This window comes from Phoenix dactylifera, chromosome 1, assembly GCF_009389715.1.
Source record: "Phoenix dactylifera cultivar Barhee BC4 chromosome 1, palm_55x_up_171113_PBpolish2nd_filt_p, whole genome shotgun sequence".
NCBI lineage: Eukaryota > Viridiplantae > Streptophyta > Magnoliopsida > Arecales > Arecaceae > Phoenix > Phoenix dactylifera.
Genome location: NC_052392.1, coordinates 12,946,909 through 12,973,056, shown reverse-complemented (window position 1 = coordinate 12,973,056; position 26,148 = coordinate 12,946,909). Strand labels below are relative to the sequence as shown.

At 40.9% G+C, this 26,148-nt stretch overlaps 1 protein-coding gene and 2 long non-coding RNA genes across 6 annotated transcripts; 1 reads left to right on the top strand and 2 right to left on the bottom strand.

Moving 5' to 3' along the window:
- The first annotated feature begins 7,071 nt into the window (after positions 1-7,071).
- Positions 7,072-13,321, top strand: LOC103723556 (110 kDa U5 small nuclear ribonucleoprotein component CLO-like). Its single transcript, XM_008814509.4, has 10 exons — positions 7,072-7,991; positions 9,648-9,716; positions 9,825-11,018; positions 11,124-11,222; positions 11,336-11,494; positions 11,891-11,976; positions 12,059-12,257; positions 12,374-12,484; positions 12,644-12,850; positions 12,983-13,321. Exons 1-10 carry the CDS (start codon positions 7,221-7,223, stop codon positions 13,079-13,081), a joined length of 2,994 nt encoding a protein of 997 aa, XP_008812731.1. The 5' UTR covers positions 7,072-7,220; the 3' UTR covers positions 13,082-13,321.
- Positions 13,322-14,348: 1,027 nt separating this feature from the next.
- LOC103723555 lies at positions 14,349-18,517 on the bottom strand. 4 transcript variants are annotated; one of them, XR_005512043.1, is made up of 3 exons: positions 18,223-18,517; positions 17,198-18,129; positions 14,349-16,614 (listed from the first exon to the last, which is right to left on the bottom strand). It is a non-coding gene; the product is annotated as an uncharacterized LOC103723555 (long non-coding RNA). The 4 variants fall into 4 exon arrangements; XR_005512042.1 differs by having other exon boundaries at positions 17,227-18,129; XR_001880371.3 differs by lacking the exon at positions 14,349-16,614 and having other exon boundaries at positions 16,787-17,270; positions 17,937-18,129; positions 18,223-18,501.
- Positions 18,518-19,393: 876 nt separating this feature from the next.
- Positions 19,394-21,143, bottom strand: LOC120110912. The gene is made up of 2 exons (XR_005512039.1): positions 20,148-21,143; positions 19,394-19,588 (listed from the first exon to the last, which is right to left on the bottom strand). It is a non-coding gene; the product is annotated as an uncharacterized LOC120110912 (long non-coding RNA).
- Between the last annotated feature and the right edge of the window lie 5,005 nt (positions 21,144-26,148).

The following is a 26,148-nucleotide window of genomic DNA, read 5'->3' as shown; positions in this document are numbered from 1 at the left end:
GTCCTTTTTTTTTCCCCCCTCCAAACTGAAGTCAGTGAACAAACTTTTTTATTTTCCTTCTCTTCTGTTTTTTGGGCTTTCAGAATTTGAGTGGATGGAGAGGAGTAGGAAAAGATAAGATGCCACATAATGCAGATGATTTCAAACTTGTAATCTACCGGTCCTTTCTTGAGCCCAGTTCTACACACAATAACCGGATCCTGATGTCAATCAGATGGAAGCTTGGATTATAGAAATAATGATAAAAAAAGTTTGTATTGGTGTAAAACTGGCCATTTCATGTCTTAAGAAGGTACTTTAATAAACAAAATAGCCGAGACGACCCATTACAAGTTTTAGCTACACCCAGCTATCCCCATCCTAAACTAGCTATTCTTTGTCATGGGACCGAATCAGGTATTCATACTGTCAAAGCTAGCCCACAACCTTCTCCGTCTTCCAAGCATAACAAAATTGTAGCGCTCTATGATGCATCACATAGGGCGTCTGTATGTATGATGCCACAAGCTAATACAAGAGTCTCGATGGTCTTCTGAGTCAAATTTGATGCAGGTCTAGGGCAAGCAAAAGCCAGTGCGTTGTTTATCATAAGAAATAATACTGGTAGCAAGGTTTGTCATTTCGGTACTAAATTTCATAGTTATGCCATACTAGCACAATGTCAGTACAATACGGTACAAATTTTTTTTAGCATACCGAATATCAGCTTGCCACCTATACTAAATACTGGTATCAAATCGGTGCGGTACAGTATGCTCTGTATCATTTAATTTGGATTGGTATAGCGTACTTTAATTGGTAGAGTTATCATAATTGCTAGCTATATATTCTACTCCTACAATGTGCATGTTACATATTTTCGATCCGATGAGATTTGGATTGGAGGAGACTAGTCGATGTTATTTCATGGATCATAGCTAGTTAGGACAAAAAGATATTCAATTCCTTGCTTACATACATATGGCCTATCTCATCCTCCGTTCGCAAGTGGTGATCTTTATTACCTTTTTCATTTCTGATTTTTCTTCCACTGAAAGTGGCTTCCCTATCGTTCCGGGTTTTTTTAGAGCAAGATACCAACCAAGTCAAGGGCGATCCAAATGACTGAAGCCGACTCGCAGCACCTTTTTTTCTATTTCGAGCAATATCCACACATGTAGCGAAGGGAAGAGAGATAGAGTTGCTGACTGGGCCGTTAGCAGAGCGATTACTTCAATACAAATCATTGCTTCTGCTAGAACAATATATAGCTGAATGATCTTCTTAATACACTAGCAATATATAGCTGTTTCCATTTGAAGGAAAAAAAATCTCCAATATCTGGAACCGCTGGTGAGTTCCATCCACCCCCTTTTTTTTTGGTGTACCGGCATCTCACTACAAACCGTGAGAACGCCCAGAATAATTAGAAAGCAAAACACGCTCTAGTGCCACCAGCACTCGCTCCAATCCCCTCCATAGCACAGCTCCAGAGTGGTATGCAGCGAATGAGGCGACCCAGTCCGCCGCACTGTTCGCCTCACGAAAGACATGCGTGGCTCGGAAGGAGTCCAACTCTCCCACAAGATGGCAGATATCATAAACAAGAGGGTGCAGAATTGGCCCGACACGTCCACTCCGAAACCAGTCGACCACTGTAATCAAATCTCCCTCAAGTAGGACCCGCCGAGCGCTCAGGTGCACTCTGGCCTGAACGAGGCTCTCCCATGCCGTTCGCAACTCTGCCACTGGGACAGACTCACCAAAGATACGCTGACCTCCAGCCGCAATCAATCTGGAGTCATAGTCTCTGATCACAAAGCCCACACCGCATCTGCTACCGCCCTCTGAGATGCTATCATCAAAATTCACCTTGAGGAAACCAAGGGGTGGGGGCTCCCAGGATACCATCGGTATCGTCGCATACCTAGATGCTGTAGGAAAAGAGGAACCCCAGATGTCCCTGTCGCCTCCAGGTAAACTCACAACTGCAACACTCACCAACTCATATGCCTGTGCTAAGGCTCTGTCCACTACTGATCTCGGATAGAATCCTCTGCCCTTGAAGATCCCCGCATTTCTGTCTAGCCATATGTGATATGCCACATATGCCCATGCCACTCCCCTCTCTGCCATGTCAGATCTCCGAGCAAAGTCTCTCAGCTGTCTCAGAAATGTCTCCGGTGAAGTAAATCTATGCTGCTGGGTCAAAGCAATATCCCAAATCTGAAGAGATCGTGGGCACGTGAACAGTGCGTGACCAATCGTCTCCTCCTCCCCCGGACATGTTAGATGTATGCCCTAGAAGCCAATCTGGCTGACACATTATTTATTCTGGGATATAAATTTGTACTTGACTTTATTATTATTGAATAATAAATAGGCATCTTTTTCATTCATATTGTTTATGTGTCTATGAATCGTCCAAGAAATTAATAAGATGATGATACATATTCTTAAGAGTTGTGAATTTGAGCCATGTATCATTGGTGATTAATTTCTAAATGCTCCTGATCAATGGTTCATCACGAGGATGGTGATCGATCCGATAAGATCAGTGCATAGATCGTTTTCCTTATGGATGGACGAGACTCAAGTTCACAATGTAGAGACACTGAAGTGATAGTGCATATGCTTGTTAGAGAACAAGGGTACTGAGCGTGACCAAGACAAGAAGTCACTTGGATATCTATCCACTCGTCAGTGACTTGCTTGATGTTGCAATAGTGTGACTGGTCCTTTGATCTGCAGTGATTCGGCTACTCACAGTGAGGTTATTATAGTTTGACTACACATATACATGGTCTCTAGTCATATAGATCCTTGTAGTGTAGATTGGCTGCAGTAGGTTCACTGTAGGAGTAGGGTATGCACCTACATAGAATCTATCGACCTTGATAGATGAGGAGTGATCCTATGTGATTTATAAGACTGAGTTCTAAGACCTTGGCCAGGGCAATATATACAGTGGAGAAAGAGTTTTCCACTCTCGAACTCAAGTCGAATAAATCTAGACATATGACAGACGACGGGGTTTGACGAGTTATCCATGACCTTCGTTCTGTAGGGATCTACGATATAAGGACTGTATCATACGATAACTGCACCTAGAGGTTCATCATTCCATTCTACTTGATTGCCACTACATGCTGCTAGGTGTCACTGGTGGATGGTGAGACTATAGGGACCATCTTGATGGTCGATGATTCCTGGTGAGTTGAGTTGGAATTGTTTCAACCCATTGAAAGGAGTTTTCAATGATATTATGATAGATATCGCAATATATCTCACTACCAGTCAGAATAGAATCTATGGGGTCACACATATTAGAGGTATTGACCGATCCGATGGTTGAATTGTAATTAGAAATCATAAATAATCAATTTGATTGATAATTAGTTAACTCGCTAAGAGTTAGGGAGTTGAAGAAAGAATAATTGCAATCGGATTGCAATTTAATTTAATTTAATAAGTCCTAATTAGATTAGGATTTTCTTAAGTCCTAATTAATTTTAATTTTAATCTAATTAATTACAAGACTCTTAATTGGATTAGGATTGAAGAGTTCAATTGAGTTATGATTCAATTAAATCCTAATTAGATTAGGATTTGGAGGAAATTGAAATGGGTGGAAATCCTATTTTGAATAGGATTGAATCCTAGCACTTGGACCCAACCCTCTCCACTTAATTAGATTAAGTGGCGGGTGGCGTGAAGGAAAAAGGAGGGGCCATGCCCCTCCTATTTTAAATTCACAAAGGGATAAAGATGAGCTCCTAAAATTTAGGAGCTCATCTCTATCCACACACCATAAAAGAGGGGTTCAAAGGGGCTCCGAATTTTTCATGGTTTTTCTTGGGATTTTTGGCAACAAGGAACCTCCTTCCATTCCTCCTTTCAGCCACAAGGAAGCAAGGGAAAAGAAGCTCTTGGCGTGGTCTACTTCATCCCCTTCCTTGGTTCCAACGCGAAGGAAAAAGAAAAGGCTGCGGATTTTTGTTCTTCTTCCATTGAACCATCCTTCTTCTTCCTCCTCCCTTAGGTATTCAAGAGTTGATTGATAGGGAGGATATCAGCCATCAATAGCCATCTCTGCAAGGGAGCTAGCACCCCGAGAAGATCTAAAAGCTTCGATCGGTGTTTTGCCTTGTGTGGATACCCGTAGAGGCTAGACGCGTGTGCGGCTTCCACTGAACCTTCATCAAATACCACGTAAATCAGATTTGCGGAGACCATCTACCCGTACAAGGTGAAGATCTGATCTTCTTAATGATTTTAAAATGGTTTATAAGAATTTAATCATAATCTATCTACAAACGACGGTTTTAAAATACGTTCATGCAATGAACGAGATCTTGCATGAATTCCGCTGCAGATCTGAAAATTTTTGAAATTTTTCTGCGGCATGCATCAGATCCTAACAGGACATCCCTCACAATCATTCAGTACGTGAATCCCCCACCGAGCCAATACCCCTCTTGTAGGTAGAATGCCCCATGCCACCCTCCACAGGAAGAGGGCTACCCGTGGGTGGACTCGCAATCGCCATATCCATCAGCCCTCCAGAGTGCGTGTGGCCCTCGGGTCTAGTGTAGTCCGGAGGTCACTGGCTGTAGCTCCTGCCCTACCAGTCCGGCTCCATACCCTCCTATCTGTCGTCCCCTCTAAGGGTAGTGGTGTAGCCAGTATCCTCAGCGAGGTCATTTCCAAACAGCAGGTGGATCTGATCAGTATCCCATCTGCACTCTCCGGAAACCAGAAGATCACAAACTCTGCAACCGGCTACTGCCGCCGGGTCGAACATGGTAGGCCATCTAAAAATCGGCAATCCAGCCATCCAGCGGTCCTCAACAACATCTATCCTACGACCATCCCCCACTGCCCACGAGATGCAAGGGAGCACCTGCGGGGCTCGTCCACACATCTCACACCAAATGAAGGAGCACTGCGCCCAGGTCTGAATGAGTCGCCGACACACCTCTCCACGTACTTGGCTCTCATCAACCTACTCCATAACCCATCCGGCTCCAGAATAAATCTGGCCACATGCCTAGCTGACAATACCTCCCGCCTGGTGATAAGAGAGTGAATGCCCAAGCCCCCACTACTAGTCGGCTGACAGAGGACCTCCCAAGCAAGCAAATGGATGCCACCTCCTCGAGCTCGCCCACCCCAGATAAAACTCCGAAGCAGTTGCTCCAATGTCCTCAGCAAAGCCATTGGAACAATTGTATTAGAGAGCAAGTATATGGGAATAGAACTCAACACTGATCTGACGCTGACTAATGTGATCCTGCCCATCATGGAGAGAGTGCTTGTCTGCCACCCCTCTAGACGCTGACGGATCGTCATCTCCACCCCCGAACAATCACTCCTACGCAGCTGCCGGCCGGTGATGGGAATCCCCAAGTACTGCATGCTGCCAACCTGCTCGCTAATCCCCAAAATCTCTAAAATGACATCTTTCACTGGAGCCTCAATCTTCGGTAAGTAGCATACCGCCGACTTGGCCAAGTTGATCCGCTGCCTAATGCATTACAGTACTCCCCTACAATCCAACGGATCACCTGTGCTGACCTCCTGCTCGCTCTAGCCATCAGAAAATAATCGTCAGCGAACAACAAGTTGGAGATCCGGAATGTACCTGTCTTCGGCCTATAAGGCTCCAAGGCATGGGACTCAACAGCACTACAGAGAGCTCTAGATAGGGCATCCGAGCATAGGATAAACAACAATGGAGACAGTGGGCAACCCTAACTCAAGCCCACTGATGACTCGAAGAAGTACGTAGGCGTGCCATTCACTAAAATGGCAAATGAAGGTGACCAAACACAGCACATAACCCAACTGATCCACTGGCGGTGAAAGCCAAAAATCTCCAATGTGTGTACTAAAAAGTGCCAGTCCATCCTGTCATAAGCTCTCTCCATATCTAACTTGATGCCCATCAATCCCTACCAGCATGAGGCCTGCCTGAGATCACACATGAACTCCTGGGCTATCAGTACATTATCAAAGATACTACGTCCCCTGATGAAGGCCCCCTGCTCGGGACTAACCAACTCAGCCAATAAACTCTTGACTCGCCTCACTAAGATCTTCGCAATAATTTTGTAGATGGTAGTACAGAGGCTAATGGGCCGATAATGACTCGGTTCTATGGCATCCTGCCTCTTTGGAAGCAAGGTGATAAAGGTTCGTTTCCACTCACTAGGAATGGTAACTGAGCTAAAACATTGAAGGATAGCCTCAATCACATCCTGTCTGACTATGCGCCAGTACCTCTGAAAGAAAAGAGGAGGAAAGCCATCCGGCCCCGGGGCCTTATCCCCAGCCAAGGATCGAAGACTCTCCTGAATCTCTGCTGCTGTCACCGGCCTAATCAGCTCAGTGTTCTTCACATCCGTGACCCTCATCGATGGAACAGGTTGGGCGGGTAGTCCTCCATCCCTGATCTACTCTATCCATCTCGACCTGAAGAACTCCTCCAACACTCTCCTGACCGTATCTGGATCATCGGTCATCTGGCCACTGCTCTCCTTGATACTATGGACTCTGTTCCGCTGCTGACGAATGATTGTTGTCTGATGGAAGAATCTGGTATTGCGATCTCCCTCCAGAATCCACTGAACCCGTGACTTTTGCTTCCAAAAGATTTTCTGCTGCCAAAGAAGGGAATGGTGCCGGGTGAGCTGAGACTAAGCTCCTCCTGCTCACCCTCGGACAAACCTCCATGCATCTCTTCGCTGTTTTGGATTGCTGCAATGGCTGATTCAGCTACTTCAATCTGCCTAAAGATGTTCCCCACCTCTTTCTTGTTTCATCTTTGTAGTCGCCGTTTAGTCATCTCCAACCTGCGTGAGACCCTAAAGACATTATTCCCGTGCACCGGCGTATGCTAGGCCTCCTTCACAACCTTTCAAGACCGTGGATATGAAAACTATAAATTCTCAAATCGAAAAGGATCATGTGTAAGAATAGCGGAAGAGGTCTCGTTGGTTCGACATAGTTTTGAGAGTCTCGTCTTGGCATCGTTTTGGCTACGTGGCGTCATATAAATGGCGCTGGGCATTATAGAACTTTTATTCTTTCGAGTTCCTTCTGGCCCGTTGCTCGAACCGCCACAAAATAATCTGCCCTTTCCCATTTCCAATCTCATTAAACCCTAAACCTGATCCACTCCCTTCCCCACTTCAAACCCTAGCCGGAGTCTTAATTTCTATCCCCGCGCGAATCCCCAAATGGACGATAGTCTCTACGACGAGTTCGGCAACTACATCGGCCCGGAGATCGAGTCCGACCGCGACTCCGACGATGCCGGTGACTCCGGCGACGAGTCTCCCGCGGGCTCCGCCCGCTCCGACGACGAGGCCGCCGCCTCACCGAGCCCCTCCGCCAACGGCTGGATCACCGCCTCCGGCGCCGGCGCCGGCGCCGACGACATGGACACCGACCCTGCCGCCTCCCAGATCGTCCTCGCCGAGGACAAGAAGTACTACCCCACCGCCGAAGAGGTCTACGGCGAGGGCGTGGAGACCCTCGTGATGGACGAGGATGAGCAGCCCCTCGAGCAGCCCATCATCAAGCCCGTCCGCACCGTCAAGTTCGAGGTCGGCGTGAGGGACTCCTCCACCTACGTCTCCACCGAGTTCCTCCTCGGCCTCGCCTCCAACCCTTCGCTCGTCCGCAACGTCGCTCTCGTCGGCCACCTCCACCACGGCAAGACGGTGTTCGTGGACATGCTGGTGGAGCAGACCCACGAGATCTCGACCTTCGATCTTGACAGCGAGCGGCACATACGGTACACAGACACGAGGATCGATGAGCAGGAGCGCCGGATCTCCATCAAGGCCGTGCCCATGTCCCTTGTGCTCGAGGACAGCAACGCCAAGTCCTACCTCTGCAACATAATGGACACTCCCGGCCATGTCAACTTCTCTGATGAGATGACTGCTGCTCTCCGCCTTGCTGATGGGGCTGTGCTGGTTGTCGATGCTGCCGAAGGTGTTATGGTAAGTAATCCCTCTCTTCACCTCATCAAGTTGATCCTCTATTCTTGGTTCATGTAGTTGCTGAATTTGATTGAAAAGTGAGTGATGTTAGGAAGCGTGGCTGTGTACTTGGGCTTAACTGCACTTTTCGTTAGAAAGACAACTCACATAAGAACTCATTTGTTAACGGCAAAGTACTTATTTATTGTAAGTGAGAGAGTACCGATACAACATAACTATGAAACTAAGATCTTGTTCGAAGTCTAGAGTGGTGGGTACTATATGAGTATGCTTCATGCTGAAAGTGAAAAAGAACTTCATGGAATGTAACTTAAATTAGCTGATTAACCAGACATTACTAGCTAGTCCTAATTGAAAGTTTTTGTTCGTGGAGTGCACAGTGGTGAATCAATATTTGCTGGGTTAGAAAAGGACTCATTCATTTATTGGAATTAAATGTTCAATAAAAAAAAAAATCAGTCTCCATTATTGTTTTATGTGGCGAAATGAGTGATATTGGGTCAGCCGATTTGACCTGATTCTTGAGTTCAATGAAAAATAATAAAAACGGAAGGAAAAGGTTAGGTTTATTGTGCCAAAAAAAATTTGTGATTACTTAAAAAACAGGAGACTGTTAGCAGATAAAATTAAATCAATTTTACACATAAGGGGGGATTGGAATGAAAGCTAAAGAGCATAAGGTTTAACTGTTTATCTGAAATAAGTTTCTGATCTTATATAAACAGGGGTTTACTGATCTGAAGACTGAAGTAGCTTTTGAATCTACTCTAATAGAGCATGGTACTGTGGTGTGAGTTTTGAGCTCATAACTCTTGTGTGAATTCCTTACATTTTGGTTGAAAACCTTACTACCTTAGCTATTAGATAATCATTTTCCCAATTAAGTATAATGAAAATGCATGCTACGAATTCCTAAAGCATTACAAGGCTATAGTTTTAGTTGAATTCAGTTGAATTTTGTTATTATATCATAGTATGGTGTTTCTGTGTAGAAGTTATCTCAACAAGAATGGTAAGCATTCAAGCACATTTAGGTATTACAGAAAGAAGCTTTTTACTGTTTAGAACTTTAAATCAAATATTTTGGTGGCGAGAATTTAAAGGTGTCCTATGAACTACAATCCATATACAACTCGGTAAATTGAAGTTTTGAGTGGTGGATCAGCTTTCATATTGATCATGAATAGAGTTATGCTGTCTCATTGAAGCTTTCAAGCAAGCTTCTTATATTTTGTATAGTCTACATAAATTTGGAAAAGCCAATCTTTGGAGGAAACATCTATCTACTGGATTATAGGGGCCCAGATAGCTATCTATCGAGAATGACAATTCAACAACTTGGAAGAATACATTTAAGTGCTAGGGTACTGTTTCTGGTAATTAAGCCCTGACACAGCACAACTGCAGCACAAAGGTGTTTCTGAAATCTTGGGTGGTGGGTACTGTATAGATGAAATACATGCTGCCAGCAAAAAACAACTCAAAAGAGTGAAACTTCAATTAACTATTATCTGGTATACAGTGCTTAGCTGTGTGTTATTACTGAAAAGCAAACTGTGCTATTAACCAGCAAGTGTGATACAAACAATGTGTTCTGTCTATTGGGAATTTTTTTTGAAACTAAATCCTCAGATGTCCCTATTTTCTGATGAGCAGGTAAATACTGAGAGGGCTATACGCCATGCAATACAAGAAAGACTTCCCATTGTAGTTGTGATAAACAAGGTGGTACTTCAATTTTTTTTCTTAGCAGCAACCTTGTTCCATATTTTATTGTCTGCTAGTTAGATCAATTTAAAATGATTAATTGTTTGTTAACTTATGATGCTTTAGGTCGATAGACTGATTACAGAGCTTAAGCTGCCACCAACTGATGCTTATTTCAAACTGCGACACACTTTGGAAGTTATCAATGACCTTATCTCTTCTTACTCCACTAGTGTAGGAGGCACCCAAGTGATTGATCCTGTTGCTGGGAATGTCTGTTTTGCAAGTGCAACTGCTGGGTGGTCATTCACCTTGCAGTCATTTGCTAAGCTTTACGTAAAACTCCATGGCATTCCTTTTGACTATTTAAAGTTTGCAGCCCGTCTATGGGGAGACCTGTATTATCATCCTGATGAAAGGGTCTTCAGGAAGAAACCCCCAATGGGTGGAGGAGAAAGATCATTTGTCCAGTTTATTCTCGAACCTTTATACAAAATCTACAGCCAAGTAATTGGAGAGCATAAGAAGAGTGTGGAGACAACTCTTGCGGAACTTGGTGTAACCCTAAGCAATGCCGCTTATAAGTTGAATGTTAGGCCTTTATTGAGGTTGGCTTGTAGTTCTGTCTTTGGATCTGCGACAGGATTTACTGACATGCTTGTCCAGCACATCCCCTCCGCCAAGGATGCTGCAGCAAAGAAGATAGAGCACATATATACAGGACCTCAAGACTCATATATTACTGAGGCTATGAAAAACTGTGATCCTTATGGCCCCCTTATGGTTAATGTTACAAAACTCTATCCCAAGTCTGACTGTAGTGTCTTTGATGCTTTTGGCCGAGTCTACAGTGGCACCATACAGACTGGTCAGACCTTACGTGTACTGGGGGAAGGCTATTCACCTGATGACGAAGAAGACATGACAGTCAAAGAGGTTACCAAACTGTGGGTTTACCAGGCTCGATACCGTATTCCCATCAGTAAAGCGCCTGCTGGTTCTTGGGTTCTAATTGAAGGTGTAGATGCCTCCATCATGAAGACTGCAACATTATGTCCTTTGGATATGGATGAAGATGTTTACATATTTAGGCCTCTTCGCTTCAATACACTGCCAGTTGTAAAAACTGCAACCGAACCATTGAATCCAAGCGAGCTACCAAAGATGGTGGAGGGCCTTAGAAAAATCAGCAAGAGTTATCCTTTAGCTATCACCAAAGTAGAGGAGTCAGGTGAACATACTATACTAGGAACAGGTGAGATATATCTTGATTCCATCATGAAGGATCTCAGGGAACTTTACTCTGAAGTTGAAGTCAAGGTATGTTTGTTTCTTTTGGTGTATACCTTCCACATCTTAGATGCAAATATTTCACACGCATTTGTCTTCATCAAGCATTTGTTTATCTACCTTATGTTGATGTAGGTGGCAGATCCAGTTGTGACTTTTTGCGAAACGGTGGTTGAGACTTCCTCGATGAAATGTTTTGCTGAAACTCCCAACAAAAGAAACAAAATTACTATGGTACGAACTGTAATATCTTCCAGGCTAGATCTTTAGTTATGTCAGTTAACACCTTGACTGTATGCAGCTCACGGGCATGTCAAGTACACAGCCTGACTTTACATTACATACAGATTGCAGAGCCACTAGAGAGGGGTTTGGCAGAAGATATTGAGAATGGTGTTGTGAGCATTGACTCGAAACAAAAGGATATCAGTGATTTCTTTCAGAAACGTTATGATTGGGATTTGCTTTCAGCAAGGAGCATATGGGCATTTGGGCCAGACAAGCAGGTAAAAGATTCAAAGATAAATATAATGTCCATATGGACTATTAAACCAGGAATAATAAACGGATGATAAATGACGATGAGAATAATGGGTTTTGGAGGATTGCCCTCGACTAAATGGCCCAATTGTTCTTGTAATTGCAAAACACCATTTGGCTAGGAGATTAGTGTTGGCTCGTTAGTTTCTCATGAAAGTATTGACAATCTGTTACTGTTGCTTATCATTTACTGTTTCACAACCTTCATTATATGTTTGGTTCATATGATTTATTTGCATCACTAAATATTAACTTATCTCCATGATCAAGCACCAAAGTGTCTTTATGCTTGAAGAAAATAAAAAATTGTTCAGACTTACTGACAAATTTGATAATTAAAATGATTCTAATTATATTTGTAGGGCCCCAACATTCTACTAGATGATACTCTCCCAAGTGAAGTTGATAAGAACTTGCTGAGTGCTGTCAAGGACTCCATTGTTCAAGGGTAAAGCATGACTATATATATTTTTGCTAGCAGCTTTATATATTAATTTGGGTTCTAAATATTTTCCTGGCCTCTTTCACAGATTTCAGTGGGGTGCCCGGGAAGGTCCTCTTTGTGATGAACCTATCCGGAATGTCAAATTCAAAATTCTAAATGCATCTATTGCCGCTGAGCCCTTGCATCGAGGAGGTGGTCAGATTATTCCCACCGCTCGGCGTGTGGTGTATTCATCTTTCCTCATGGCGAACCCGAGGCTTATGGAGCCTGTTTACTATGTAGAGGTAACATGATTTGTGTTCAATTAAATCAGGAGAAGTAATAAATTATATTGATCATTTTTGTTTCTCTTTTTAAAGTCTCTTATCACAACATATTTGATACTTTCATGCTTTTTCAGATCCATACACCAATCGATTGTGTCTCTGCAATTTATACGGTGTTGTCACGCAGACGTGGACATGTAACAGCAGATGTCCCTAAGCCTGGCACCCCCGTATATGTTGTGAAGGTTGAATATCCTGCCCTGCTTGTATTTATATCACTTTATGCCGAACTGTAGATGTAGAGGCATATGTTCATTTTCATTTGCGTATATGCGCTTTAATGAAGCAGACCTGTAGTATATTCTTGTTACTAATCTTTTAAAATATTATTTCAAAATTTTCAGGCATATTTACCGGTGATAGAATCATTTGGCTTTGAGACGGACTTGAGGTACCATACTCAGGGGCAAGCATTTTGCCTCTCTGTGTTTGATCACTGGGCCATAGTTCCCGGTGACCCACTTGATAAGAGCATAGTCCTCCGGCCTCTAGAACCAGCACCAATTCAGCACCTTGCACGGGAGTTCATGGTGAAAACAAGGCGCCGGAAGGTATGTTTTCATTTAGAAACATCAATTTACCTGGATTCTTTGATAAATGGGACACTAATAATGTTTCTTGAGAGGAAGATACGAAGAATATTTCCAATTATTTTTAACATGGATCTACCTTTTTATTTGCAGGGAATGAGTGAGGACGTGAGCATCAACAAGTTCTTTGATGAGGCTATGATGGTTGAGCTTGCTCAGCAGGCTGCGGATCTTCATTTGCAGATGATGTAATTTGTTTTGTATCAAAACGGTAGTCTTTTTACCTTTCTAGTTTCAGATTTTGTGGATAGCCGGTCATTTCTTCTACATGCAGCGTCTTATGCAGTACTTTTCACTACACAAAATGAACTAGGGTGGAGACTTAAGCCCTCTTGTTTTATTGCACTTGTCATTGTAGCGATGATCTTTTATCATCTAATGGTACAACTTTCAAAGATATTAGTATCATACTGGAGTGTTGTTTGGGACCAATCTTTGCTTGTGGGCATGGTAGTGATTATGGGATTTTACCTGGACTAACTCAGTAATCAGCATGAGGAGACAGCTTTTGGTGCATTGAAGTGGTGTCGAAGTATGATGCCCCTCAGGTATATCTCTACTTGTACGTGGAGTGGAAGAACATCCTGGATTGTAAGTGTGATTAATATTGCATCGTATGGAGAATCATTACTTGTGTGATTCTGTTTCTGCCTCTGTGTTCTCCTCTAGATTAATGAAGAGTGAATTGTTTACATGTTCCGGACAGTTTGTACCTTGTGGTTTCATGAGATCAGTTTGCATGCCTGAAGTTTGCCCGGGATCTATGGTGTCAATCTCTTCTAGAATATCAAGCTAGCAGTAGGCTTTTTTGAGCAGTGTATTGTTGTCAGCAGTATATTCAAGATTCAGAACTCTATTAGTACTGTGGTGGAAGGCAGACCTGGACTATATGGTTAAATTGGGTGATGAATGCAAAGGATGTGATATCGAAGGCAGAAGAACCGGATGACCTTTGCGAGCCGGATGAAGATTTAGCCATGGTCGCCAGGCAAGAAAACAAAGAATCAGTATCTAGTTTTAGTCCCTGAATGGACATGAGAAGAAGATATTGCGGTTACTCTCTCAGGCTCTTCTCATAGTCTTTGCTCTAATATCTACTCGAGGCTGTACCGTCATCAGCAAACTGAAGTCTTGTATCCCCAGGTTTGTTGCATTTGTTGTTCCTATACTTGTTGTTAGCTGCCTTATTTTATCAAACTGCTGAGTATAGCATGCCATATTATTTATCTTTTGATGTATTACATTAACACACATGGTAAAAGAGGAAAAAAGGATTTATTTTTTGGAGTCATCTTAAGTTGTTATGTTACAGCAACTTCGATGGGTACTCGGGTTCCTGTAGGCAAAAGGTTGCCAGTCTCAAGTAAAGGATTCATCTTAGAAGAAAGAAAAAAGAGAGAAGAAAGGAGAATATTTCAATGGGAAGTTATACCTCCCTCTTCTTTTCAAGTTCCAATCCATTATTGTGAATAAATATCTTATTCTTCTTTCTCCGTTAAAAAAAGTGCTACCTAATTTTTGATAGAAAATGAAAATGTTAAAGAAGTACCCCTAGAACTTATCCGGTGAGTTCTTTTTGGTCCCCATTCTGCTTACAGATATCCCCTATTACATTATTGCATATTAGCCATGTTAGGCTGCACTATTCCCATGCTCCTTCAAGCCAAACTAGCCACTAATCCAGTGCATGCATGCATGCATGAACCAACTCCCAGGCAAATCCGCAGCATGATACCCATGTTTGGAATTTCTAGAAAGCCATGCACAGGAATCTGGGCGTGGTACATTCCCGCCTGTGAGAGAGGTGACACCATAGGCCTACAGCTGAAATGAATCTATTCCACGGACCCTCCGTTAAATTTCTTACAAGAATTTACTCGGTGAAAGCCTTCTCATTAGCAGAGCGAGGCTTTACGCCTTCCACAGTTTAAAAGGGCCTTCTGCCATGCTTAGCACAGGTAGGCCAGAGCCCTATCATGCAAAAAAGGAAGAAGAAGAAGAAGAGAGAGAGAACCGACGAAGAAGAGACTACCTTTCTTCCTCCAAGTTACCATTTGTCTATACAACTGAATAAATATGGACAAAATGAGTTTGCAGTTGGAATTTGAAATAATACTAAACGCACGTTATGAACATATAGAACAACATATTAATAAGAAAAGAATCAAAATTGATGATATTTAGACAATTTTTCAGATCAAAAAAGAATCTATACAATTTTCTTGAAAATGCCTGGCACTGGAAGAGCTTGGCACATGCTTGAGAATCTGATAATTTTCAAGAAGATTATAGCACTTCCCAGAGCTGAACTTCCAGGAAAAAATGGCTCGTTGGCATGAGAGAGAAGGTTTCCCCGTGGACCAAACAGTAAATAACAAGGAGTGTCCGAGCTATCCTATACCATTCCTATGAGACAAGACCGAGATAAGGACAGGACTCCAAAACCCATCCACACGGAGAAAGAAGAAGAAAGAGAAAATAAAGAAAGAAATGAAAGAACAAGAAATGAGAAAAAGATGGAAAGGGAGGAGGAGAAAAAGAAAGAAAAGAAAGGAGAAGAAAAACAAAAGAAGGAAGAAGGAAAGAAAAAAGAAGAAAAGGAAAAGAAAGAAATAAAGGAAGAAAGGGAGACAAAAGAAAGGAAGAAGGAAAGAAAGAAGAAGTGAAAGAAAGAAGATGAAAAAGAAAATAAAAAGCAGAAGAAAGAAGAAGAAAAGAAGGAAAAGAAACAAAAAAAGAAATAAAGATACAAAGGAAAGAGTAAGGGGAAAGAAATGGAGAGTATCTAACGGGACACTCAATCGGGATAGCCACCGAGAAGGGGCAAAATGCAAGGCATCCCATTTGGTAGAGAAACCAGGATACTGCCATCCCACGGAATTTGAAACCTTGTGACTGAGAATGACTTGATTGTTCCTTTTAGCCATGTAATTTAGGATGGTTTGTATCTAACCCAAGGAAAGGGATGGCTATAGAAGTTCTCAGTTCTTACAACATCACAATTGGAAGCTACTCTAATAGCTATGACAAAATAAAAATAAAAAAATAATAAAAATGTGCATCATCAAGGATTGGTTTAAAAGTTGTACCTCATGAGAGATTGGTTTCAAGTTCTCATTAACAAAGTTTTAAATTCCGTGGAATGGGGGTATTCTAGTTTTTCCCCGAAATAGAATACCCTATTGGTCTGCCCTATCCTAGCGACTATCTTGTGGAGCATCCTGACAGGTTACCTCGGTTTTTCTCCTTTTCTTCTTTTCTTTATTTCTTTCTTTCTTTCTTTGTTTGTTTTTCTTTTTTACTTCTTTTCTTGTTCTTTTTTTTCTTCTTCTCCTTCCTTTTTCTTTCCTTTCTCTTCTTCTTTCTTTCCCTTCTTCCTTTTTTCCTTCCTTTCTTTTTCTTCTCTCTTTCCTCCTTTCTTTCTTTCCTTTTTCTTCTTTCTTTCCTTTCTTCTTTCCTTCCCTTCTTTCCTTTTTCCTTCCTTTCTTTCTTTCCTTTTTCTTCTTTCCTTCCGTTCATTTTTCCTTTTCTTCTTCTTTCCTTCCTTTATTTCCTCTTTCTTCTTCTTTTCCTACATGAATGGGTTTCAAAATCCCATCTCCATCCTGGTCCCATGTTCTCGTGGGAATGGGATGAGATGGCTAAGACACCTCCTACCAACTAGGATATAAAAAATTGCTCATTAACATACCCAACATCAGGAGTTATCAAATGTCTCCTCTTGCCTGCAAAATAGGCCACATCAAATAAGCACAGAGCACAAAGGAGAAATCATCTGGTACTACTGCACAAGGCTGATTAGGATCTGAGTAGTAGCAGCCCTAACCAAGTAAGAGAAAAAATTAATAGCAGGTCCCTAAATTGAACACGAGAAAAGCGGTAAATTTTGAGTTCTGCTAAATCAAATCATATGTACTTTTACTTTTCTCTTTCTTCATACATGAAATATGAAATAATCATGATATTAGAGCAATAGTTTTCCCAAATAAATCAAGGATGGAATCTTTTGCTAAGAAGTCCTGAATCTGAAATTATCTTTCCAGATTTAGGGGATTCCACCAGAGGACTGACCAGATCATATTTAATGGATCAGCAAATCCATTTTTCCCATGTTATATTTCATCAGCATCAGAAGTGCCATGTCTTTACTCCCTCCCTCCCTCCTAACATGCTGTATATATATTGCTATATATCGAAAGAATGGCATTTTTTCAAGACACAGACTAGGTTCTGCTTAACTCTGATTACCACTCACACAAATTTTCTAAGCATTTTTTAAGAAGACAACCAAAAAGGAGCAAATCTGACCATTAAAATCTTCAAGATCAAGAATCTACCTCCAACCATCATGCCACTGAAGCATCTTTCAAGCCCTTATGATCTGTCAAACAAGGTGGACCAAATCAATATTTTAGAGAAGCAGAAAGAATCTAGATTGAAAAGCATGTAGCAAGAAACAAGCTACAACAAATATTTGAATTGGTGCACTGTGCTATATTTGAATTCACATAGAGCATAGGATCAAATAAATGTTACTGATTTGCAAACTGATATTATAAGCAGTGAATACAATTATAATTCTATTAGGTTTCTTTCCCTCCTCTGGTGTTCATAATCCCACAATCAAAACTCCTATGTCTTTGAAGGTGTTTTTGTGTGTGCACGCATGCATGCGTGTTTTTTTTTTATTTTTTTCTTTGGTTGCAGGGGGTGGAATGGGGGAGGCGGGTGGAGTGGCTGGCTGGGTGGGGACTGCACTAGAAAAATACAACAAAAAAGGGAGATTTTTGAAAATCTTGGGTCTAAGGGATTGACTAGCCTCTCTGATCTCCTGCTCCCTTCCGCCACCATGTTCTCCTCACCAGACTCCCACCAACCAGCCCTTCATTTGTATCATTCATTCAACATAACAAATAGCAAATGCCATCAACATAAAAGCATCAACTTCAATTTTGGGATCTATGCATGTATCATAACACTATTATGAGAATGTTGATGCAGATAGATAGATCTAATAAATCTGCTTTATAGAACAATTAATTTTTACCTCTGCACATAGTTAATTTCGACCAAATCACCTTCATGTGCTTCCAGGAATATCAGAAAAGAAACATTAAAAGCTAAGGGACTAAAAGTTTCAAAACCGTAGTCTTCGGGAGGGAAATTCCCGTTAGAGAAACACAAGATGCAACCTTTCCGATTATTCCATCATATGGACTGGAACCAAAAAAGTTATCTTGCTGCAAATTATAAAGATGCTACAGGTTAATACTACTACAAAGGGAAGAACGAGGGAGTAGAAAGAAGAAGAATAGGGAATTGTAGGTGATTACGTTGGAGACAGAGAGTTGCGACGGCCGATCGGAGTCGGGATTCGAAGGACCGAAGCCTCCATTCCAGCGGCGGTGATCAGGGAAGGAAAAAGATAGGAGGACGAGGCAAAGAGGAAAGCCAGGGCTACAAAGAGAGACGCGGAAAGACCCAGCGCATTAAAAGAGCTTTTTTTGGGTGTCCATGGGCGCCTGGTTTTGCCACCAAGCAGCCCACAATTTTCAGTTAACGATTCGTACAATCATGGCTCCTTTACTGTGGTTTATACTTTATATATATATTCGTGTGCACAAGAAATAAATAAATAAATATTTTTTAAAAAATTAAATTTGTGTGAATATTTTTTTTATTTTTTTTTTATGGGTACCCTTCTAAATATCGGATTTTACATGAATACCTTTCCAAAATTGGTATTTGCATATATACCCTCGTAAAATACTTATTTTGCCATTCTATTTTTTTTTTTTTTTTGCATATCTACCCATGCTACCTAACAACGCTAAAAAATTAACGATTTTAAATTAAAATGACTAAAATATCCTTAGGTAAACATGCAAATAGATCTATATCACGATTCCGAGAGTAGAAAAAGAAAATTGGGACAATAATGTAATTTTAAAATTTTATTTTATTTTTTAATTAATATAAATATAATTTTTCTTAATACCGTTAGAGCAACTGTTATATTACGGGCATTTGTACAATAACAGAGTTTTACAAGGATATATATGCAAATATCAATTTTGAAAGGGTATTTATGCTAAATCCGATATTTAGAAGGATATGTATGCAAAAAATTCTACTTTTTTCAAATTTTTATTTATTTCTGTATTCTTATAAAATACTATTTTAAATTTTTTTTTCAGTAGATATGCACCGTATTCTGTAAACAGATGTGATTGCTCGTGACAAGAAGCTTCCAACATCGCATCGGTCTATTGATGTAGAAAGCAATGTATCTAGTAACGGCAGGGCGATGGGATGACATGGTGACTTTTGTTCACGTAGATAAGCCATGTTAATGCCAATGTTTCAGCATGACAAGGAAACTTTTTTTTTTTTTCAATGTGTATAGCGATGTTTCAGCAGCTTCCTAACATCAATAAACATATAGATATTGAGGGCATAATCTTCTCTACCATGATAGAGCGCATTGTGGTCGAACAAAGAAACTGGACGCCAAAATTGATCCTTGAAACCAACACCAGCGTCGTATAACGTTCTCCTGAGAAAAAATTTGCATCAAACACACTATTAAAATCCAATAATTTTATACAAATCAAGAGCTCATGTATCGTTGACTTGAGAGTGAAACACAAAGCTCGGGAATGCAGTCGTGATGTCCCTGTTCATGAGGTGCATGACATTCTGCATAATAGAAAAAATCATATAAACGGATGATGCTCAATCAAGATTATATGCATGTTATTATAAAGTAGTCTAAATGGTACATGAGTAGCTAATTACGTATGTTCTCTAGAAGCTGAAACGATCATTGTCTAAGGTGGGGTCCGATTCCTGGCAATAAAAAATATAAAGTTTGAGCCACCCCGTCCCCTTGGCAGGCTTTCATCGCATTGCAGGAGGCAAAGAGCAAAAAGCATGTGGATGCTAACCTGTCATGTTGGTAAAGTCATTGGAGGATGGCACCCAATGACTCTGAATCCCACCTAACCTTTTCTTTTTCAAGAAAAAGGGATCAAAGAGCACGAAAGGGGCCCCTCGGAGTCCTGCATACACGGGCTGGGCTCCAGGGCTCTCCCATTATATTACAGTAGAGATGTGTGATGGTATTAATTTTTTTGCTCTAGATGTTTCTAAGCTAAAAGATCAAGCATGTCATAGTAAAGTCAATCTTCATATTTATATTTTAAAAAAAAAAAGGATCCATAAAGACGCCAGGTCAAATAAACAACAAGACATGGACCGAATAGCAAAAACAGAAAGGGAGATTAGGAGATCAAACAATGCATTCTCTGAAACTATTAAAAAAGGGTCGTATTCTTCAGCAGAGAGGGATGTCGCAAGACAAGACAGGCGCCACTCTTCCTTGTCAATCTTCCCATCTTGCTTTGAATCAGCTTCCTCAAATGTCTGGGACTGATGGAAACACAGATTGCTGAAAAAAAAAGGTAGATGGTAATCTTTAGACAACATCCATCAGGAAACTACCGTATAACTTGCAGCCATCCAGGCATCCAGCAGTAACATATATAGACTGTCAAAGGCTATAGAGAACACAAAAAGTGTATCATCATCAAGCATCATGGGGCATTCAGAGACTGTTCGGTTACTAAATATTCACTGGCTTACATGTTTTTGACACAATGGATACAGCCCATAGTAAAGGCCGCCTCAGCCCACTTACCACACACCTTCACCTCAAGATCCTTTCGCAATACAACTCACCTCTTCCAAATTTAAAGTATAGCCCTTCAAAATGAAAGCCAGCAAAACTTAACTTTGCCCAGCAATTTTCACTAGTGTCAAACTAGTGCAGATAAAAATTGTTCACATGTCAAGAACCTTTCCCAGCCTAGTCCCAAATTTCGAGAGATACTAGCATGAATAAAAGTTCATAAGAACAAGATAAGACATTCCAAATGCCTGAAGGAATGAGGCTTGAACAATGACATGCCTCAGATCACAGTCCAACCAGACAATCCAAAAGCATCTGGTCATCAAGAAAAACATTGAAGATTATGTAGTAGTTAAAGTCTCCTCAAGGACATTGATGTACAATGAAACTCACATCTGCTACAAGCTCTAAATTTATTATCTAACCCAGGAATGAATATTGAGCCAACACGAGCCCGTTCATTTTTATGATTTCCAAACAACTGGTATGATAACCGGCCCAAATTAGGCCCATATTGGATTGAAGTCGGCAAGCCCAACCTACTTCAACCTAGCAATACAAAAAAAAAAATGGAGGGAGATCGGCATAGAGGATCACAATCCCCTATCCGAGCATTTGTTGATGGGGGATTAGGATGAAGCTGCGAGCTTCCCAGGGCCAGTACCAACGGCCGACGGCTACTGGAGGCCACTTTAACCGATGAATGGCCGGTCAAATCCGCCGATAAGTTGAGCTTATCTTCCTCTCCTAAAACTCTCTATAAATACCCCGATTTTCCTCCACTCGTTCCACCATGAAGCTCTCTCCTCCCTCCTCCTCCGATGCTGGCGTGCCACCCCGTCCAAGCACCACTGCCTGAGCTCCTCCTCTCTAGTTTTTCCATTTTCCTGTTTCTCTGTTCCGAGACCAATTTTCCTTTTTTCCTTTTTTGTTATGCTAGTTAACATGTCATAATATAAGCACCTTAGTTCTGCAAGTAAATATAGAAACTTTTTTGTTAATTTGCTTTGAGTTTTTTGCATGTATATCCTTCTAAATATATAAAATTGCATGAATACCCTCATAAAATTACTATTTACATATATATATATATATATCCTTCTTTTTTTTATTTTTTGCATATGTACTCGTACCATCTAACATTGTTAAAAAATAAATAGCTTAAAACTAATATGACTGAAATACTCTTATGGATAGATATGCAAAAAAAAAGTTATAAGGGTATATATACAAATAGCAACTTTACAAAAGTATTCATGTAATTTCTCATATTTAGAAGGATATACATTCAAAAAATCTGTTAAAAAAAGATCAAAAGTCGACTGAAAATTTTCAAGTTTTTATGATTCAACTGGATAGACAAGTCAAAAAAAGATTGGGCCACATTGTCCATTTTCTTTTTTAACATCATGACTCGGTCAAGTCGGAATATTAGGTGATCATTTTGGTAATGCTATTCTCCATTTAATTTTGATGTAATTATCATTATTAAATTTATGACATCTAGATATTCTTCATTATTTTTAAACGATTAAATCATAACAAATTTAAATTAATTATAAATGCTTAGATTAGTAAAATATTTTTTCAGTGATTTGTGAATGTTGACTTGTTGTTTGTTTTTGAAGCGAGAATTTCGTACAAGCAACATGATTTATTCTATAAGAGTTTATATTAACATGAGATTATGTGACATGATAATATTAATCATTTTTTGCCGTCTTTTTTTTATTAAGAACAACTGAATTATCTTTACTAAATTTTGATAATTTTTTATTGAATTTTTAAGTGTATTCCCTCCTAAATATGCATAATTATACGAATATCTTTGCAAAGTTGCTATTTGCATGTGTATCCTTATAAAGTTTTCTTTTTGCGCCTCTACTTGTAAGGATATTTCAGTCATTTCAAATTTAAATCGTTTATTTTTTAACGGCGTTAGATGGTATGAGTACATATATAAAATAGAAACAAAAAAGGATATATATGCAAAATAAGTATTTTATGAAGGTATACATGTAACTAGCAATTTTATGAGGGTATTCATACAAATTTGAATATTTTGGAAGGTATACATGTAAAAAAACCATTTGCCCTTTTCCTTTTGTCCGTTCTATTTCTAATTTTCTATTTCAAAATTTCATCGTTCGATCGAAATCGATCAAGAAACGTAAAAACAACCCGCAAGCATTCAAATCCAATATAAATATACTACTCCACTCGACTCCAATCTCCCCGGCGGAAGAGAGGAACCACTGCTCAATCGGACAAACCAGGGCTCGAGAGAATCCAAGAAGAGGGTGGGGGAGAGAGAGATTACCATTTAGGGCTCGTTTGGTTCGCGGGAAGCATTTTCCTTCCTAGGAATATCATTCCTGGGAAACAAATTCCTAGGAAGAGGATGCCTAGGAAAGTATTTTTGGCATGTTTGGTTGACCATGGGAAAGTGACAAATTTCCAAGGTGCTTATGTTTGGTTGGCCATCCACTTTCCTAGGAAAATTATATATAATTCCTATTATGTCCTTAATAAAAATTAGGTTTTTAATGCCTCTTTAATGCTTCTTTAATGCTGAAGGGACTTTTTGGGAAAAAGTAAAAATGGAGTGATTCCCGCCTCATGGGAAAGTAACTTTCCCATGTTTCTCATGGGAAAGACTTTCCCATGAAATGTGGGAATCACATTCCCATGGGAATACAACTTTCCCTTCTCTCTCCTTTGAAAACTCCAACCAAACAAGAGGCATCTCATTACTTTCCCGTTGACCACACTTTCCCCCCTTCTTTTCCCGCGAACCAAACGAGCCCTTAGAGGGAAAGATCCTTGGGAGAAAGGGGAAGCCAAGATTCTCCATGTACGAGGGAGTAAATAGAAATATTAATTGGAGTGCTAATTTTCAAGAGTATTAATTGATGGGGGTTGGCTGGGAAGTTGAGGTGAAGTGGCAACTGAGGAATGAGGATGTTATCGCTTACTTTAAATTTGGAAGCGCAAAAGTATGGGAAAAGAAAGAAGGCTTTAGCTCTGGGCACGGCCATGGTAATCCAACCTGCGCCGCTTGGCGAACCGGGCCATCCTTGGACCAACAAAGCTCCAGTGTAGCAAAGCCTGGCCCATGTATTAGTTATGAAAACTGAAAACCCAAATAGAAGAGTTCTATCGTGTCTTATGGACCAAAATATTTGGGCTCGAAACTTGACTCGAAATCCATCAAGCGTCAATTTTCAATCTCGAACTCAAATTTGATCAAAAAATAATTAACAATAATACTCGAGATCGGCTCGATAAATATCAATCGAGCCATACTCGAGCTTGAGTTCAAGCTCGAATTCAAGCCTTAGTCATAATTAAAAAATAGTTAAAATAAAATATAACATCATATTATACTTTAAATTATTAAATTAATAATATATTATAAATAAAATATAATATTATTAAAAATATATGTAGTCGACTAGGCTTGCAAGCCTTCGAGCCAAGTATTTGGCTATTCAAGCTCGGTAACAATTGAGTCGAATCGAGCTCAAGCAGCTCCTGAGCAACTTGGCTCATTTGTACCCCTATGGCCATTAAGATGTATATAGATGAGTTTTGACTGGGTATAAATGGTTTTATTGTCATTTTCGGATCATGGTAAGTTTGAATGGTGTTCATGTCTAATATCTTAGCTCCTGGTGCATGACTTCAACAAAAATATCTTAGGAAAAGGTGCTTGGAAACATTAGGTTTGGGATGCAAGTGTTTTTCCGGTTTGTATATTTAGTAGATATGTAGATGAGTTGTGCAAATAGCATTCATGTTTGTGAATTTCCAAGCATGACTGCCTGATTTGTATCTTTGTGTTTGTGTTCCAAGTTTCTTTTGTAGTTTTGTGATTTGTGATAATTATTATATGAACTTTTGGGAAGTAATCTTAGTTTGGTATTCTCCAAATTTCATTCCGAGCAGCAGAGTTTGGTTGCTTATAGGAAATAAAGATGGCAGATTTAGGTTGCAAGCTGGCATGCTATTCAATGTCCATGCATCGCCAAGAATCCTTGAAGCCATTGCCATGTTTGATTATTCATAATGATGTGTTGTGGTTGAATTTTGGCCCGAGGGCGACCGCCGGAAGGGAGCCGAGGGGACGCTGGCCGGGACGGAGACAGAGGGCTACCTCCGGTGGTTCGGGGTACTTCCGAGAAGACACCGGCCGGAAAGGAGAAAGATGGCCACCTCCTTACGCTCCAGGGTACCTGCAAAAGGGCTTGGCCGAGGATTTCGGCGAAGGCCCTCCGATGGTTAAGTTAGCCGGACCTTTTTATGGAGAGGAAAGCTTTCTGAGTGCCTTTCATGATCTCTTGTAGCTTAAAATAGCTTGTAGTAACTTGAAGAAGCTTAAAGCTATTTTGAGCTACAAGAGGCCATGAAAGGCACTCAAAAAGCTTCTTTTTTCATAAAAAGGCCCAGCTTACTTAACCATCGGAGGGCCTTCGCCGGAATCTCCGGCCAAGGCTTTGTGCAGGTACCCCGGAGCGCAGAGAGGTAGCCATCTTTCTCCTTTCCGGTCGTCGTCTTCTCGGGGGTACTCGGGACCACCGGAGGCAGCCCTCTTTCTTTATCCCGGCCGACGTCCCCTCGGCTCCCTTCCCGCATGGTAGCCCTCAGGCCAAATTTAACCACAACATTTGGCGCTAGAGGAAGGACCCGAGTCGTGATCATGACGTTGAGGAGTCGAGGAGCTTGTAGTCCATCGAGGCGCGGGGTACCAACTCCCGCCAACTTGCCTTAAAGCCCACCACCTGCTGCACCAGCAGACCAAGTTTCTTAGGTCCTGCTAAAGCAGTACAGTTTGCTCCTCCAGCAGGTCCAGACACTCACTGCGGCCGTTCAAGGCCCGCAGCAGGCGGGAGCTTGGCCTGTGCCCCTTCCTCGCGGGTGCGAGTCCATAAGACAGCGCTCGCGATGCAATTCTCCGGCCAAGGCTTTGTACAGGTATTTGGACGGACGTCTTCCTCACTCTGATATATTTTTGTGATATTTATTTTTTTGGTTTTATTTGACGTATTCATACTAGAGTTGTATAAGCCATCTATTTTCATAAAAAAATATCCGCTCAACATTCAAGTTATATTGGAATGATATTGACTTATATCCATGTTTGAATAGAGAAAATATTTGATATAACTAACATTCGTATTTATCTCCATTGAAAATTATATTTATATCTACTGGATATAGCCATGTCCAATCCATTTTAGCCTTAGATAATATAACATAAAGGTGCACTGTCCATGGGAAAGCTAAATTAAAAACTTTGAGACACCGATGCAATGGCTATGGAATCACTATGTTAAACAACTTATTACACTTTCAGGTGCTTTGCCGTGTAAAGTGCTGATGTTGCCGTGTAAATGTGAAGAATCATGCAGAAATTAGGGACTCAAATAACAAGATTATGCGTATATCAAAAAACAGTTATTCGAAAAAAGGGAAACTGCAATTCAGTATAGGCGCTTACGCATCCCCCGAACAAAGCAGGAGACAGTTGTAAACCGGGGCTTCTATCCCTTTCACCAAGCGAGACGGT

Coding starts and splice junctions, on each gene's coding strand:
- LOC103723556 (XM_008814509.4), top strand. CDS start 7,221: ATGGACGATAGTCTCTACGACGAGTTCGGCAACTACATCGGCCCGGAG. Junction 11,495..11,890: donor CATTTGGGCCAGACAAGCAG/GTAAAAGATTCA, acceptor TTATATTTGTAG/GGCCCCAACATTCTACTAGA. Junction 12,485..12,643: donor CCCCCGTATATGTTGTGAAG/GTTGAATATCCT, acceptor CAAAATTTTCAG/GCATATTTACCGGTGATAGA.